At 41.2% G+C, this 17,101-nt stretch overlaps 1 protein-coding gene across 1 annotated transcript in view; it reads right to left on the reverse strand.

The window, feature by feature from the left end:
- The window catches only part of LOC132827975 (alpha-1,6-mannosylglycoprotein 6-beta-N-acetylglucosaminyltransferase B), an 860,566-nt gene that overhangs the window by 702,625 nt on the left and 140,840 nt on the right, over window positions 1–17,101 (reverse strand). Inside the window, exon 3 of the mRNA XM_060844829.1 lies at window positions 13,614–13,633. Within this exon, the coding sequence (XP_060700812.1) occupies window positions 13,614–13,633 (20 nt within the window). The remainder of the gene's footprint in view (window positions 1–13,613; window positions 13,634–17,101) is intronic.

Raw genomic sequence — 17,101 nt, forward strand, 5'->3', positions numbered from 1 at the left:
TCCTCTATATTGGGGAGACAGGCCGCCTACTTGCAGAACGTTTCAGAGAACTCCTCTGGGACACGCGTACCAACCAACCCAACCGCCCCGTGGCTGAACACTTTAAACTCCCCCTTCCACTCCACCAAGGACATGCAGGTCCTTGGCTTCCTCCATCGCTAGACCATCACTAGACGCCTGGAGGAAGAGCGCCTCATCTTCCGGCTATGAACCCTCCAACCACAAGGGATAATGCAGATTTCTCCAGCTTTCTCATTTCCCCTCCACCACCTTATCTCAGTCCCAACCCTCGGATTCAGCACCGCCTTCTTGACCTGCAATCTTCTTCCCGACCTCTGATTTCTCTCTACAGATGCTGCCAGACCTGCAGAGCTTTTCTAGCAATTTCTGATTTTGTTTCTGAACATAATTTTAATGCCCTTGGGTTGTGAGAGGTGGTCTTAAGTGTAAAATATAATAATTTGGCTCTGACTCATCAAAGCATATTCTTAATCACAGTTTACGATAGTTACTCATCACAACAAGGTATGAATAGAGCCAATATTTGTAATATGCTACTTATCAGGCAATAACTAAATTAACTTAAGTCTTTAGGCATTGTTTATTGAACTGGTATAAAAGGAGTCACTCCAGTACTGCCATTACAACCCAATACCAGGATTTGCCAAATATGTTTTCTTTCATTCACTGGCAGGAAAACAAACTTTACTGTTATCACAGCAATTAGGAAATGCACCATTTCACCGGCCAAAACAATACATTATTTTTTATGGTCAAAATTCAATAAATGAATTGTTATATCTGAAATCTGTTCTTATTATCAACAAAGTTAATAGTCACCTTGAAATGAAACTGGAGTCATACCTTTAGAACATTTCGAATTCAGAAACTACAAAGCTAATTTCTCTCAGATTCACCAAAATGATCATTAACTGATGAGGGGATACAGTCATAGAATCATAGAGGTGTACAGCAGGGAAACTGACCCTATGGTCCAACTCGTCCACACTGACCAGATATCCCAACCTAATCAAGTCCCACTTGCCAACACCCAATCCATATCCCTCCAAACAGAAGGGTGGTAAGGGCAAGCCAGTGAACTATAGACCAGTGAGCCTGACGTTGGTGGTGGCAGGTTGTTGGAGGGAATCCTGAGGGGCATGACTTTGTGCATGGGAAATCATGTCTCGCAAACTTGATTGAGGTTTTTGAAGAAGTAACAAGGAGGATTGATGAGGGCAGAGCAGTGGACGTGATCTATATGGATTTCAGTAAGGTATCCGCCAAGGTTCCCCATGGGAGACTGGTTAGCAAGGTTAGATCTCATGGAATACAGGGAGAACTAGCTCAAAGGGAAAAAGCAGAGAGTGGTGGTGCATGGTTGTTTCTCAGACCCGTGGCCTGTGACCAGTGGAGTGCCACAAGGATTGGTGCTGGGTCCTCTGCTTTGCGCCACTTATGTAAATAATTTTGATATGAACATAGGAGGTATGGTTAGTAAGTTTGCAGATAACACCAAAATTGGAGGGGTAATGGACAGCGAAGAAGGTTACCTCAGATTACAACAGGATCTTGATGCGCCAATGGACTCAGAAGTGACAGATGGAGTTTAATTTTGGGACAGCAAATCTTAGGAGGACTTATACACTTAATGGTAAGGTCCCAGGGAGTGTTGCTGAACAAAGAGACCTTGGAATGCAGGTTCATAGATCCTTGAAAGTGAAGTCGCAGGTAGATAGGATAGTGAAGAAGGTGTTTTAGTCTGCTTTCCTTTATTGGTCAGAGTGTTGAGTACAGGAGTTGGGAGTCATGTTGCGGCTGTACAGGACATTGGCTAGTCTACTTTTCGAATTGAGTGCAATTCTGGTCTTCTTCCTATTGGAAGGATGTTCTGAAATTTGAAAGGGTTCAGAAAAGATTTACAAGGATTTTGCCATTGGAGGTTTTGAACTATAGGGAGAGGTTGAATAAGCTGGGACTGTTTTCCCTGGAGTGTTGGAGGCTGATGGGTGATCTTATAGAGGTTTATAAAATCATGAGGGGCATGGATAGGATAAATAGACAAAGTCTCTTCCCTGGGGTGGGGGAGTCCAGAACTAGAGGGCATAGACTGAGACAGGAAAGATATAAAAGAGACCAAAAAGGCAACTTTTTCACGCAGAGGGTGGTACGTGTATGGAATGAGCTGCCAGAGGAAGTACTGGAGGCCAGTACAATTGCAACATTTAAAAGGCATCTGGATAGATAAATGCTTAGGAAAGGTTTGGAGGGATATGGGCCAGATACTGGCAGGTGGGATTAGACTAGGTTGGAATATCTGGTCAGCATGGGTGTGTTGAAATGAAGGGTCTGTTTCCATGCTGTATATCTCTATGACTCTTTGACTCTAATCATATATTCATCCAGATACCTTTTCAATGTTGCTATTATACTAGCGTCCACCACTTCATCTGGCAGCTCATTCCATATACGTACCACACTCTGCACGAACATGCAGCCCCTTAGGTCTCTTTTACATCTTTCCCTTGCACTCCAAGGTCTCCTTGTTCAGCAACACTTCCCAGGACATAACCATTAAGTGTATAAGTCTTGCTAAGGTTTACTTTCCCAAAATGCAGCATCTCACATTTATCTAAATTAAACTCCAACTGTCACTCCTCATCCCATTGGCCCATCTGATCAAGATAACGTTGTAATCTGAAATAACCTTCTTCACTGTCCACTACACCTCCAATTTTGGTGTCATCTGCAAACATACTAACTACACCTCTTTGCTCACATCCAAATCATTCATATAAATGACGAAAAGTCATGGACCCAGCACCGATCCTTATGGCACTCCACTGGTCACAGGCCACCAGTCTGAACACTCCACCACCACCCTCTATCTTTTACCTTTGTGCCAGTTCTGCATCCAAATGGCTACTTCTCCCATTATTCCATGAGATCTAACCTTGCTAACCAGTCTCCCATGGGGAAATTTGTCGAACATCTTACTCATATGCTTTATTGATATATGTCTCTTGATTAAACTTAAAAATATAAGCTATAAGTATTAAATTAACCTGAAGCAGTGTTTTGTAGAGGAATAAGACAGTGGTATTTTCTGGGTCTATAGATTAGTAGAAGCAAAAATGGCCCTTTGTAGAGTGACATGCTCTTCTTATGGGATTTGGGAGTTTAGGGAGACGTTACTAAGGGTTATATCTGCAATAAGTGTCGTTGGATGTGAATCCTATCAGATCAAATGGATCAGTTGGAGAGACAGCTAGAGGTAATGAAGAATTTACAAAAGCAAGGGTGGGGGGTGACAGATGGCAGTTATAGGAAGGGAGAAAAGTCACAGATACAGTCACTTACATGGGTTAACTCCAGGAAAGGTAAAAGAGGTAGGCAGGTAGTGCAGGAGTCCTCTGTAGCCTTCCCCATTTCAAACAAGTATGCTGGTTTGGAAAAATGTAGGGAGTGATGAATTTTCAGGGGAATGTAGCATGAACAGCCAAGTTCCTGGTTTCGAGACCGGCTCTAATGCAATGAGGGGTATGTCAGGTTCTAAGAGATCGACTGTGTTAGGTCTAGTTCGAGGCACAGTCAGACGTTTTGGTGGCCAGCAGCAAAAAAATCAGAATGATGTGTTGCCTCCCTGGTGCCAGGATCAAGGATGTCTCAGAGAGGGCGCAGGATGTTCTCAAAGGGAAGAGGGCCCAGCAGGAGGTCATTGCATACATTAGAACCAATGACGTAGGAATGGAAAAGGATGAGATTCTGAAGGGAGATTACAGAGAGTTAGGCAGGAATTTAAAAAGGATGTCCTTGAGAGTAATAATATCTCAATTACTCCCAGTGCTTTGAGCTAGTGAGGGTAGGAATAGGAAGATAGACCAGATGAATGCATGGCCGAGGAACTGGTGTATGGGAAAAGGATTCACGTTTTTGGAACATTAGAACATTAGACAAGAAAGACGAATTGCACCTGAATTGGAAGGGGACTAACATATTGGCAGGGAGATTTTCTAGAGCTGCTTGGGAGGATTTAAACTGATAAGGTGGGGAGGTGGGATCCAGTGAGATAGTAAGGAAAGAGATCAATCTGCGAGTGGTACAGTTGAGAAAAGAACAAGTCAAAGGGTCAGGGCAGGCAGCGACAAAGCAGGGAACAAGGTAGGACCGATAAATTAAACTGCATTTATTTCAGTGCAAGAAGCCTAACAGGGAAGGCAGATGAACTCAGGGCATAATTAGGAGCATAGGACTGGGATATCATAGCAATTACAGAAGCATGGCTCAGAGATGGGAAGGACTGGCAGCTTAATATTCCAGGATACAAATGCTACAGGAAGGACAGAAAGGGAAGCAAGAGAGGAGGGGGAGTGGCGTTTTTAATAAAGGATAGTATTACAGCTTACTGAGGGAGGATATTTCTGGAAGTACATCCAGGGAGTTATTTGAGTGAAACTGAGAAATAAGAAAGGGACGATCACCTTATTGGGATGATATTATAGACTTCCTAACAGTCAGCAGGAAATTGAAAAACAAATTTGTAAGGAGATCTCAGGTATCTGTAAGAATAATAGGGTGGTTACAGTGGGGGATTTTAACTTTCCAAATAGAGACTGGGACTGCCATTATGTTAAGGGTGTAGATGGAGAGTAATTTGTTAATTGTGGACAAAAAAAAAATTCTGATTCAGTAGTGGATATACGATGAGAGAAGGTGCAAAACTTTACCTACTCTTGGTAAAAATGGAAAATGGAGAGAGTATGTTACTGTTAGGGTGAAAGGAAAGGCTGCTAGGTGTATGGAATGCTGGATGATGAGAAAAATTGAGGGTTTGGATTTGAAAAAGAAGGAAGATCGAGTGAATCCTTAGAAGGGTATAAAGGTAGTAGGAGTGTATTTAAGAGGGAAATCAGGAGGGCAAAAGGGGGACATGAGATAGCTTTGGAAAACAGGATTAAGAAGAATCCAAAGGTTTTTTACAAATACATTAAGGACAAAAGGGTAACTAAGGAGTAAATAGGACCATTCCAAGATCAACAAGGTGGCCTTTGTGTAGAGTCACAGAAGATGGGAGAGATACTAAATGAGTATTTTGCATCAGTGTTTATTGTGGAGAGGGACATGAAAGATATAGAATGTAGGGAAATAGGTGGTGACATCTTGAAAAATGTCCTTTTTTACAGAGGAGGGAGTGCTGGATGTCTTGAAACACATAAAGGTTGATAAATTCCCAGGACCTGATCAGGTGGGTCCCAGAACTCTGTGGAAAGCTGGGAAAGTGATTGCTGGGCCCTTTGCTGAGATATTTGTATCATTGATAGTCACAGATGAGGTGGCAGAAGACTGGTGGTTAGCCAACATGGTGCCACTATTTAAGAAAAGTGGTAAGGACAAGCCATGGAACTATAAACCAGTAAGCCTCACATCGGTGGTGGGCAAGTTGTTGGAGGGAATCCTGAGGGACAGGATGTACATGTATTTAGACAGGCAAGGACTGTATATGGACAGTCAACATGGCTTTGTCCATGGGAAATCATGTCTCACGAACTTGATTGAGTTTTTTACAGAAGTAACAAGAGGATTGATGAGAGCAGAGTGATGGATGTAACCTGTACAATCTTAGAAACATTTCCATGTATGGGCAGATACCTAGGTTACCCACATCTATTTTTGATAGCATTGGAGATTTTGTACTTTTCTTTAGACACAAAAAACCTTCTCTTTTGTGTGGATTTCCCATGAAGCTGTTTAGAAGAGGATCAGAAACAATGGTCCATAAGATTCAAAAACAGTCTTGTTAGGCCAGTGAATTTATAACAGCAAAGAAAAGTGAGAGTCGTGGGGGTTTGCAAAGGGAAGATGCTGATGAAGTCAGGACATTGTGTTAATCTCTGTTGAGAAAGCATTTGCCCTCTACTCAGCACTTCAGTTTGTGAGCCTGTCCATGATTAAGAACCGACAACATAGGAGGTTGGAGGTTAGCAGCACACTTAGTAGTCCAGTACAGTCATTTTGTCAGACTGTGCTTATGCTAGTATAATGGGGCTATTATTAAGACGGGACAGTAAAATAATTAACTAAAGACTGAATTTTAAGGGAAAGTGTATTGCTCTCCCCTCCCCATTAGAAAAGTCAGTCACAAATGGAAAGGGATGTGCTGTAGTGATGTTATGCTGCATGTCTCTTTAACAACACAGAATGGAGCTTCTGCCCTTCAGACTCTTCCTCAAGGGATGCCACCCCACCAAATTGGTATGTGCTGCTGAGAGATTGCAAGCAGTTCCATTAAATAAGTCATGGCAATCGGACGTGCCTTTCCAGGTGTTGAAGGACTGGACACCATTAGGAGTGGGGGATTAAAGGGTGGGCCAGGTCTTGGATGTCAGGAGACAGGAACAGACTGGAGGCTATGATATTAGTGGGGGATATCCTCCCATGTATATAAAACACAGCTCTTCAGCAGATTCATTCTGGACTTAAAACATAAACTGCTCCTCTCTCCACAGATGCCACTGGGCATGCTGAGTTTCACCAGCATTTTGTGCTTATTTACATATATTTTCAACTGAATTAGTGGGTTAAATGAATGAATTCATATTTTAAAATCACTTAAAAGCAGTGCTGACCAAGTCAAGCTCAATAGAACCATCGCTACCATTTCGATGAACACGTTGTTACTCATCTCCTCAAAATCACAACCTGTGTGCAGCTCTGCTGAGACTTTTTTCTGGTTTCAAATCCACATTTTGAATCCTAAGTTAAACACTGTGATGCTTTAAATATTTTGCATTTTAAAGCCTTTCTGAAAATATCATATTGACGCAGATAGACTCTGATTATTTGGTGTCATTTGATTTGTTAGTGGGTCTGCACAGCAGGCAACTCCTGACATTTCCACAAATCATACAGTCATAAACCCTTTGATTTTTGAGAGTCTGTGAAAACATTTTGACTAAAGACAGTAAAAATTCTTATGATTAATCAAGAAAACAGATTATTCTTGACTGCCAAAAATTGATCTGCACAGTGTGTTAGAGTCATTCTGATTTGCTGCTTCTTGGGCTACTCTGCCTTTTAGGTCTATCCATCCTAGTTACCCCTCCTGCAACTCTTCATCATGGCTTTATCCAATGTTTTATGCTTCTCATTGTCTGATTATCTTTGCTCAATGTTCTCTTCCTGGTCCCCCTAAATCTTCAGTTCTTATTCATAAATCAACTTCCATGTTGGGTCATTGATCTATTGTTTTGGTTCATTTCTCTCCTCCACCTATTGCTACCTTCTGCACTCTGTTGGTTTCACATTTGGATGTTTGTGGCTGTCCTTAAATGTTGCCTATCTCAACAATGCTTCCAATGAGATAGCAAGTGCAGTTGGAAACTGATGAACATCTCCTTGCTCTTTATTTTCTCCATTGTAAATGACCATCATTTCTTTGCTGTCATTTCCTTTTTCAGCTTCAATTGGTTATTGATTAAACAAAGTGGTGGTTCAATATTACATCAGCGTCTTGACAGATCCTTCATGTAATACTGGTCAGCACGGATGCAAAGTAACTTTAATTCCCAGGATCAGGAGATCCTTGTAACCCACTGAAACAGACCCAACAAAGAAGTCATGAAATGGCGAGAATGAGCAAGCATTCAGTCATAACCTGAAATATGTCTTGACCTTTTGCAAAGATATTGTTTGACAATATACAGATAGAATCCATAACAATTCTAACAAACTAATGCAGCTTCCCATTATGATCACTTTTTCTAATGAAGAAATACTTAAAACAGAGTCTCAGCTTAAGAGTAAATGTGTTATGAAATGAAGAAAAGATTTTGGGCTTCAAGAAGACCATTTTATGAATAGACACATTTTTATTTATCCTCATTACAAATTATACTTATTATGCTTTGAAATGGAAATAAGCATTGGTAGGGGGGTGTAAAGGATGGAGGGCAGACGATGTACCCAATTTATTAGGGGATGTAAAGTGCAATATTTATATGGAAAACAAAAATTGGTGGATGTTAACTATGGATTAGTAGACATCATTGTCCACAGCAGTTCGGTTCTAACCCCACCGTCCGTACATCAAACTCTGTTCATGCTATCTTCGACGTCATCACATTCCTCTAAGGGTGACAAACTGCATTCCCAGCTCTAACAAATGCAGACTACTGTTCAAGTTGCAAAATCACAGAGCATGCAGTAGATGGTGAGCATTAAAATTCTCCCCAAAATGTAAAATAACATCCCAGGCCACCTCTCAACTGAGTCGTATTGCTATTTAAAGATCGGTTTGTGCACCATAGAAACTTTGCCAATGCAATGATCCGACCAGTGTATCTGCATTCTGCTGAGTTTGTGACATTCCTCTAATTGAGGTCATAAACCATTATTGAAAATAATAATTTTGGCCTGTTGCTAAGCACTGATCATTCTCCAACAGCTTTCAAACAACACATTTATATGAACTCCTGCAGAATGGAAGATTCATAATTCTCCTTTTGATAACATAACATTAAGGTATAAAGTGACATTTCTGTTTTCTAAAACAATCTGCACACTTACAAGTATTGCTGTTTTTTGCTCATGTATGCATTTTTGCTGGATCAGTGCAGGCCTGGTATCAGGTTGCATATGTAATGCTCCTGGACTCTCAAGAATCTGCCAGGCTATAAATTATCTGCCCTTTCTATTAGCTGCTTTCTTTCCCCTGCAGACAAGGTTATATATCTTATTAAAAAATGAAAATGTGGGAAATATGCAGCAGGTCACACTGCATCATTGGAGAGGAAAAACAAAGTTAACTTTTCAGTTCAGTGACTATTTATTGCAACTAGAAAATGAAAATTGTAGATTTCATTAGTTTTAAGAAAATCCAGAGTCAGAGGAAGAGGAAGATGAGGGGCAAAAAGATGAATGATAAGGTGGACAGCAGAAGAGATTACATGGCAAAAGGAATGATGGTGCAAGACAAAAGGAGATGCTAATGGGACAGAAAAGATGCATAGAGAGGATGTTGATTTGAGTGACAGAATCACTACTAACACTATCCACAAAAATAAAAGCAGAGGTTTCGATAGATTTGAAATTATTGAACACCACGTCATGCGTGGTGATCAAAGAATCAGATATTATTCTTCAAGCATCTGTTGAGCTTCATCTGATAATGTAGGAAGTCAAGGGCAGAGAGGTTAGAGAGAGAGAGACATGGAATTAAATTGCTGGGCAACTAGAAAGTCAGGAAACCACTTCCAGGTGAAATAGAAGAGCTTCCCAAAACAATTACCCATCCTGACTATAGCTTCCATTATGCAAAGCATCCTGCATTTTGAGCAATATATGCAACATATTAATTTGAAAAAAGTGCTAATAAATCACTGTTTCATCTGCATTTACTTGAAGGCTGTTACACCTCCAATTTTATGCACTTCAGGTCATGAACCTGAACTGTTGACTTTATCTCCACAAATGCCACCTGACCCATTAAATATTTCCAAGATTTTCTGTTTTATTTCAGACTTATAGCAGTTGCTGTAGTTTATTTTTGTATTCACATTTCTGTTTTCAAACAAATCATCAGACATTTGCTTCATGTAGGAATTAGCTCCAGATTCTTTTCTCTGGCAGTGATCACCTTAAATGGTCTAGAAGGATTCCCTGGTACAGCAGCTTAATATTGTACTGACCCGAACAGCAATAGGCAGAGTTATACTGATCTTTGATATTAGCCATACACCAGTCTGCAGCAGATAACGTAGCTCAGCCATTGCACTCTCATAGGCTATGAAAGACAAGTCTTCTTGGATGTACCAAATAGGAGAGGCATTATCAGTAAACAGAGAACTTGAGTATTGGTGGAAGTGAACATGTTTCTCGAGGTTCTTTGGAACAGAAGATGCTGTAATGAATTAGTTCCCTTTATCTGGCTCATACAGGATTATAGAAATGACAAAGAAATTTGTATGTTTCCAACATGTTTGGTGGTAACTTCTAACGCAGCAGCAATCACCAAGATTCCAGGAAAGCAAATAAAGGCTTCAAAAAATAGTCAAAAATGTAGCAAAGAAAACAAGGCCATTTGTTGCACAATGGGAAAAGGTGACTGACTAATAAACTACAATCTACTATTTAGGAAACCTCAGAAAACTGGCTTAAAGATACAATAAGGATCAAAACCCAGCTATAAACCTATTTTATGTGGCTAATAGTATGAAGGGGAGGCTCATCGAAACCTTGAAATTCAGTGAGAAACCTGCTTTATATAATTAACATTCTCAATCTGCGTTGCATATTCCGGGTCTGGATTCCTCGCAATGTCCACTGAAGCAACTTTCAAAAAAAGCAAATTTTCTGATCCATGTCCACCATGATCAAGCTTCCAGACCACAAACAGAGTTTCAGAAATTTGGGGTTACACTTAAGGAGGTGTGAATGACCAGCCAATTGTTGGAGCAATTTACCTGTATAATGGAGTTACGCACTGGGATCCTGTGGAGTCCCAGATGCAGCTGACTCTGCAAATTATCTGGTAAATTGAAGATTCCCAATTCCCCTGCACCTGGATCCTCTGAAAAAGCCCATAACAACTGGAGATTTGGAGGGTTTTGCTTCCAAGTAAGTCAACAGCGCCCAGGAAATATTAGATGATTAAAAATCTAGTCTGGTTCCTTGATAACTAATAGCTGACCTCCCTCAACCTACCGTACAATTCCTTCAACTTCTCCCACCCCCCCAGACTCTTACACCCCAGTGCCACCTGCCACAGCTAAACATCCCAATCCAAAACCAATCCTCCCTCGCCACAAACATAAAAAAACCCTCACCACCTCCCACTGGATTCTCCCCTCACCGCAGCACCAGCCTGAATCCTGGGATTTGACCAACACCCTCATTGGGGTTGGTGGGGGATGGCTAATTGCACCAGCCCAACAACCCCAGACTGGGCTGACACCAGGCCAGGTCTGGCACTCCACCCCTCCATCCCAGCCCCTATGAACTATCCTACACATTCCATTACTTATGTGACATCCTACCCACCTGGCATCTTACTTCCCTGTGACCCCACTTCCCTGACAGCCCAGCCCCTTAACTAACTGCCACCCTAACCCCATCTGGAATATTTTACAGCAGCTGTCAAAGTGGGTGCCTGTGCTGCTGGAACTTTAAAATGAATAACATGGTACATTGACTGTTGCCACAAGGGGATGTGATTTGAATTCCCCTAACTACCCTGCACTACAGGAGGAGCTGGTACTGACTTCAGGCATGCTTTCCATTTCTGAAGTAGCTGGCATTGGAATTCCAAGCTGGAAATGTGGAACTCAAGTGTTAATGGAAAATAAAATTGAGTAGAATAGCAATCTGACTGATTGGCATATTAGGCCAAATATTCTAAGAAGAGACGGTTAGATTTGTAGCTCTGCTTATTTAAATAAATTTCAGTGCAAGCTCATTATAAAAATGTATGCTTAGAAATTCTGACAGGCCTGCCGTTGTGTAAAAGGAGGTCAAGATGTGACTTTCACCATTCATTTGGCCTGATCCTGAAACAAATTCAGAATTGGCTCATTTCCCTCATTGGAGCAAGGGATTGATTGCCATAAGGAAACAAATGTTGTGTTAGTTTATGAACACTGTGTAGCTGATGGAGACTCAATGTTATCTGCTGGTTTAGCTCCAAATGGGGCTTTTCAGAAAGGGATTTAGACAATATAATTTAGCTGTAAGAGGAAGGAAGTGATTCCAGTCCAAATTCTCTTGACTACAAATAATAAATATAGACCCATAACTGGCAAATTTCCAGGCAATGATCTTATACAATACTATTATACGATACAATTTAATACAGCTCAGAAACAGGCCCTTTAGCCTACCAAGCTGGACTCAATTCTAATCGCTATTGAAATTTGCTATTTATTGCCCATGTACGGTTTCCATCCCTCTGTGCACCCCTCATTCGCGTGTCTATCAAGATACATCGTAAAATTGGTAAAGTGACTGCTTCCACCTCCTCCATTAACAGTGTGTTCCAGGACTCACCACTTTTCCCTGCACTTCTCCCCTAATCTTGCTCCCTCTCACCTTGAATCTGTCCCCTCTTGCAGTTGACCTTTGAACCCCATGAAAAAGCCTCTGAATATCCACCTTATGTACGCCTCTCATAACATCATAGACCTCTATCAGATCGCTCTTCAGCCTCCATATTTCCAGTGACAACAATCTGAGTTTATCCAACCTCTCCTCATAACTAAAATCCTCCAGACCAGCAACCTTCTCGTAAACCTGCTCTGCACCCTCGCCAAAGCATCCATGTCCTTCTGGTAGTGTAGCAACCAGACTGCAAACAATATTCCAAATGTGGCCTAATTAAAATTTTATACAGTTACAACATAACTTGTCAACTTTTACATTCGATGCCATAGCCAATGAAGGCAAGTGTGATGGATGCCTTTTTGACCACCTTATCCACCTGTGTTGCCACTTTCAGGGATCTGTGGACCTGTACACCCAGATCTCTATGTATATCAATGCTTCTAAGAGTTTTGACATTTATCGTATAATTTGCAAAAATGAATTTCATCTTCCAAAATGCATCACTTCACATTTTTCCAGATTAAACTCCCTCTGCTATTTATGTACCCAAACCTACAGTCTATCGATATTCCACTGTATCCTTTGACAAACCTCCTCACTATCTGCAACTACGCCAATTTTGGTGTCATTCACAAACTTACTAATCAGACCATCTACATTGTCCTGCAGATCATTTATATGGATATTACAAACAACAAAGGTCCCAGTGCTGATCCCTGCAGAATATCTCAAGTTACTGATCTCCATTCCAAAAAACACCCTTCCACCAGTACTCTCTATCTTCTATGACCAAGCCAGTTTTGTGTCTATCTAGCTAGCACACTCTGGATCCCATGAAGATCTACTTTCTGTACCAACCTTCCATGAGATACCCTATCAAATGCCTTTCTAAAGTCCATGTAGACAACACCCACTGCCCTTCCCTTATCAATCATTCTTGTCACCTCCTTAAAATGAAATTGGTGAGACATGGCCTTGCTGCCTACCACTAATAAGTCCATTTGCTTCCAAATGTGAATTATTCCTCTCATTATCTTCTCCAACATTCCCCACCATTGACTTCAGGCTCACCAGCCTGTCATTACCTGGATTATCTTGGTTTCCCATCTCATACAAAGGAACAACTTTGACCATTCTCCGGTCCTCTGGAACTTCACCTGAAGCTAAAGAAGATGCAAAGATAGCTGTTAAGGCCCCAGGCTCCCCTGGCTCCCACAGTATTTGGGATAGATCCCATCTGGCCCTGGGGATTTGTCCACTTTAATGTATTTCAGGACACCCAACACTTACTCCTTCATTATGTTGACCCGCCCAAAAGTATTCACACACCTTTACCCACCCTCAACATCCCCCTCTTTGGTGAATACCAATGTAAAGTACTCATTAAGGATCTAACCTATTTCCTCTAGCTCCACATATAGTCTCCGTCCTTGAGTGCGTCCACTCTCGCTTGCTCCCAATGCATATATAAAATGCTTTGGGATTCTCCTTAACCCTGTTGGCCAAGGACATTTCATAACCCTTCTTGGTCCTCCTTTCACTCCATACTTTCTCTATATTCTTTAAGGACTTTGTTTTTAATTGCCTAGACCTTAGGTATGCTTCCTTTCTTTTTGACTTAAAGACTATTTTGTATAATCAATCGCTTTAATCCCAAATATGTAGATTATTTAGAGCTGCAAAATGTTATGCTACAAACTAAATATTTACATAATGGCAAAAACAGTAAGTGAAAAAGTATGCGTTATGGAAATGCTAGGATCGTGTGCTGAGAGTGCCATGTCCTGGGTTTATACATATGTTGTATAAATAATTCAACTGTCAAGAACGATTTGATATTGGTTCAAATTCAACTCAGATGGATTGAATAAAATTCTTGGATTCGATTTTGATCCATGGATGCTCGCTGAAGTTTATTCTCAACATTGAGCACATTGCATTGATGTCAATGTATGTTCAATGTGTTCTCCCAATCTCATGAGAACATTTCCAAACGTAAAATGTGAGTAAATCAGTGTCACACCTGTAAATTAAACCTGCTAATATTGTCAATCCAATAAACGTGTGTTTCTCACAAGAAATAAATCAGTAAATAACTTTTACATTTCACTGTTTTAAAAAATGAATTATAAAACCAAGATATACTTTGCATATGACATTTAGAGTTGATAATCCTGATCCATATTCCAAATACAATAAGCTGTGTTCTCACTAGGATTTCATGCAGGAAAATGTTGCAAGCATTAAACGACTAGAGACAAAAAAATTATCAGGACTATTAATGACATCTACTGTCATTTGGCCAACACCAGAAGCATATAATTATCCTTCAGTATTTATCAATTTAATTTTTGAAAAAATATTTATGCCCACCTAGCTTTATTGCTGAAGGCTTAATGAAGCCACTCTAGTTAAATGAAATTATCAGTAATTTTAGACTGTAGTGTCATTAGTCAATGTTTTTAAATATTTCCATGCTTGACTGTCTGTTTCACATTGCTGGTGTTATATCTGTTTTCATTAACACGATCAAACACCATTCCATAAGTTAAACTAGTTGTTTTTTTATTAATACAAGAGATGTAGGCTTCACTGGCTGTGTCAGTGTACCCTGCCCTAATTATGGTTGCTAAAGTGGTGGTAAATTGCCATTTTCCCTTGTACTAGGTATGACTGCAATGGGTGGAGAGTTTTCCCTTTGATTTTCAGTGACTGCAGTTTTGCTGGGCTCATCCGTAATCTGTCAAATGTGGCCTTGATGCCAAAGACAGTCACTCTTTCCTCACGTCTGTAGTTGAGCTCTACTCATTTGGCATCATATTCCCTCCATCTGCAACCTACCGTGCATTCTGGCACCATTCCCAGCTGGAACCCTACTTAGCTGGCATCCTACTCACTGCTTATGTGGAATCCTACACCTCGTAGAATTCCCTTCCCCAGCTTGTATCTTAATCAGCAGGCATCCTCTTATCTGCTGCCTTGGCATCTTACTCAACCAGCACGATACTTACTTGGCACCATACAACCCTCTTCCTATCTAGCACCCTAATCTCCCAACAGTGTAACATCACATTTACTTTATGTATTTAGCATTTGACAGCACTGTTCATATGACCATCAGGATTTTTACATTTCAGAACATGATTGCTGTGAAAAGGAGCATGGTTTGCTTTCTCCTGACTGTTCTGTACTAGCAAAATATTGTCTGAATGCAAGTACCCCACTGCATTTCTGAGGGAGTCCTGATCAGAATCTCCTTTCAATTTCAAAGTTCTCTTCTTTCATAAAATAGAAGGGCTGGAGTGGCAATCTGTGTGAGAATGTAACTTATCAGAAAATCCTGCCCAAATGGTATTCTCCAGAAGGAAGCGCTAGGATTCTCAGATGGTCAGGTAGTAATTTCTGCAGTGTAGGTGGGAGTTACATGTTGGGATACTGAGAAAGCCTTGAAAAAGCAGACTCTGAGGAAACTGGCCAGGAAATTAAAGATTCCAGTTGGTAATTCCCCTGCACTTTGAACCTTCTGAAAGTATCAAGTTAATTAAGAGAACTGGGCGTGTTCCACTGCAGTTAAGTTAATAGTTACCCAACTGAGAATTAAATACCTAGTCCACTTGCTGGTAACTATTAAAAAGACTCCACAACTTGCTATGAAAAATGCCAACTACACTGCCTACCACAAAAATCGCACACACCCAACCACACCCCCCTCTCCCAGAGTACTTGACAACATCCCACCTGCAACCCCCATTCCTACAACCTAAAGTAATATGCACCCCCCCACCCCCCCAGAATCAGACACCTTGATCTCTTCTTGGAACCCAACCCCAATCTTCCTACTGCCCCATGCTTGACCTGATACTAATCCACCCACCAAGGCCTGAGAACCCTTCTCCTCCCACACCCTGGAAACACCTCAACCCCCAAGGTCTTCCTGGTGTTCCTTTGCCTCCTTTCCTCCCCAACCAGACCCCTTTCCATAGCCACTGGACTTCAGAAAACTCCCCCCTCCTCCCTTTGGTTCCCCCTTTCATTTTCTGAACCAGATACCCCTGCACACCCTAACCTACTACAGAAACAGAAAATAGGATGAATAGGAGGTCACTTGGTCCAATCATGGCTGATCATTCAACTTAGTACCCTGTTTCTGCTATCCCCCATAGCCTCTGATCCCTTTAGCCCAAAGAACTATCTTAAACGCTCCATGAATTACCTGCCATCCTTCCCACCTTGTGCACTGGCACTCAACTCTGGCACCTACCCTACCACAAGAGATGTCCAAGTGACTGTCTACTCTGGTGGATATTTAAATCACAAAATATGACAACTACTGCAGTGACAAAGTGTCTGTGGTCTGATTTCCCACAATTATCCTGCACCGCGAGAGACCTGTTAGATTTAAAGTACGATTGAAGGAGCTATGAGAATCTCCTGTGAGAAATGAGAGTTCTTCCTTAATGATAAAAAGGTGGGAATGGAGTGGCAATCTGATTGCGTAAAGTCTGGCTCTGTGCAGATAAAAGAAAAGGTCTGTCATATTGCTAGAAACCTGAAGCTTGAGGGAATGTTGCAATACAGCAAAGGAGAACCAAGGAACTGATAAAGAAAGGGAGAATAGAATATGAACATAAATTAGTAAAAAAAAACTGTGAAAGCTTTTACATATAACAGTTTGTTTAAGACAAAGGTTGGTCCTGATAGCAGAGTCAGGAGAATTTACAAAGGGCAATTGAGACATGGAAAAGAAACAAAACAATTACTTTATGTCTGTCTTCACTGTGGAATATACAAAAATGCACATTCTCCCCATGTCTGCGTGGGTTTCCTCCGGGTGCTCCGGTTTCCTCCCACAGTCCAAAAATGTGCAGGTTAGGTGAATTGGCCACGCTAAATTACCCGTAGTGTTAGGTGCAGGGGTCAATGTAGGGGAATGGGTCTGGGTGGGTGTGCTTCGGCAGGTCGGTGTGGACTTGTTGGGCCAAAGGGCCTGTTTCCACACTGTAAGTAA

This window comes from Hemiscyllium ocellatum, chromosome 25 (genome assembly GCF_020745735.1).
Source record: "Hemiscyllium ocellatum isolate sHemOce1 chromosome 25, sHemOce1.pat.X.cur, whole genome shotgun sequence".
Taxonomy (NCBI): domain Eukaryota; kingdom Metazoa; phylum Chordata; class Chondrichthyes; order Orectolobiformes; family Hemiscylliidae; genus Hemiscyllium; species Hemiscyllium ocellatum.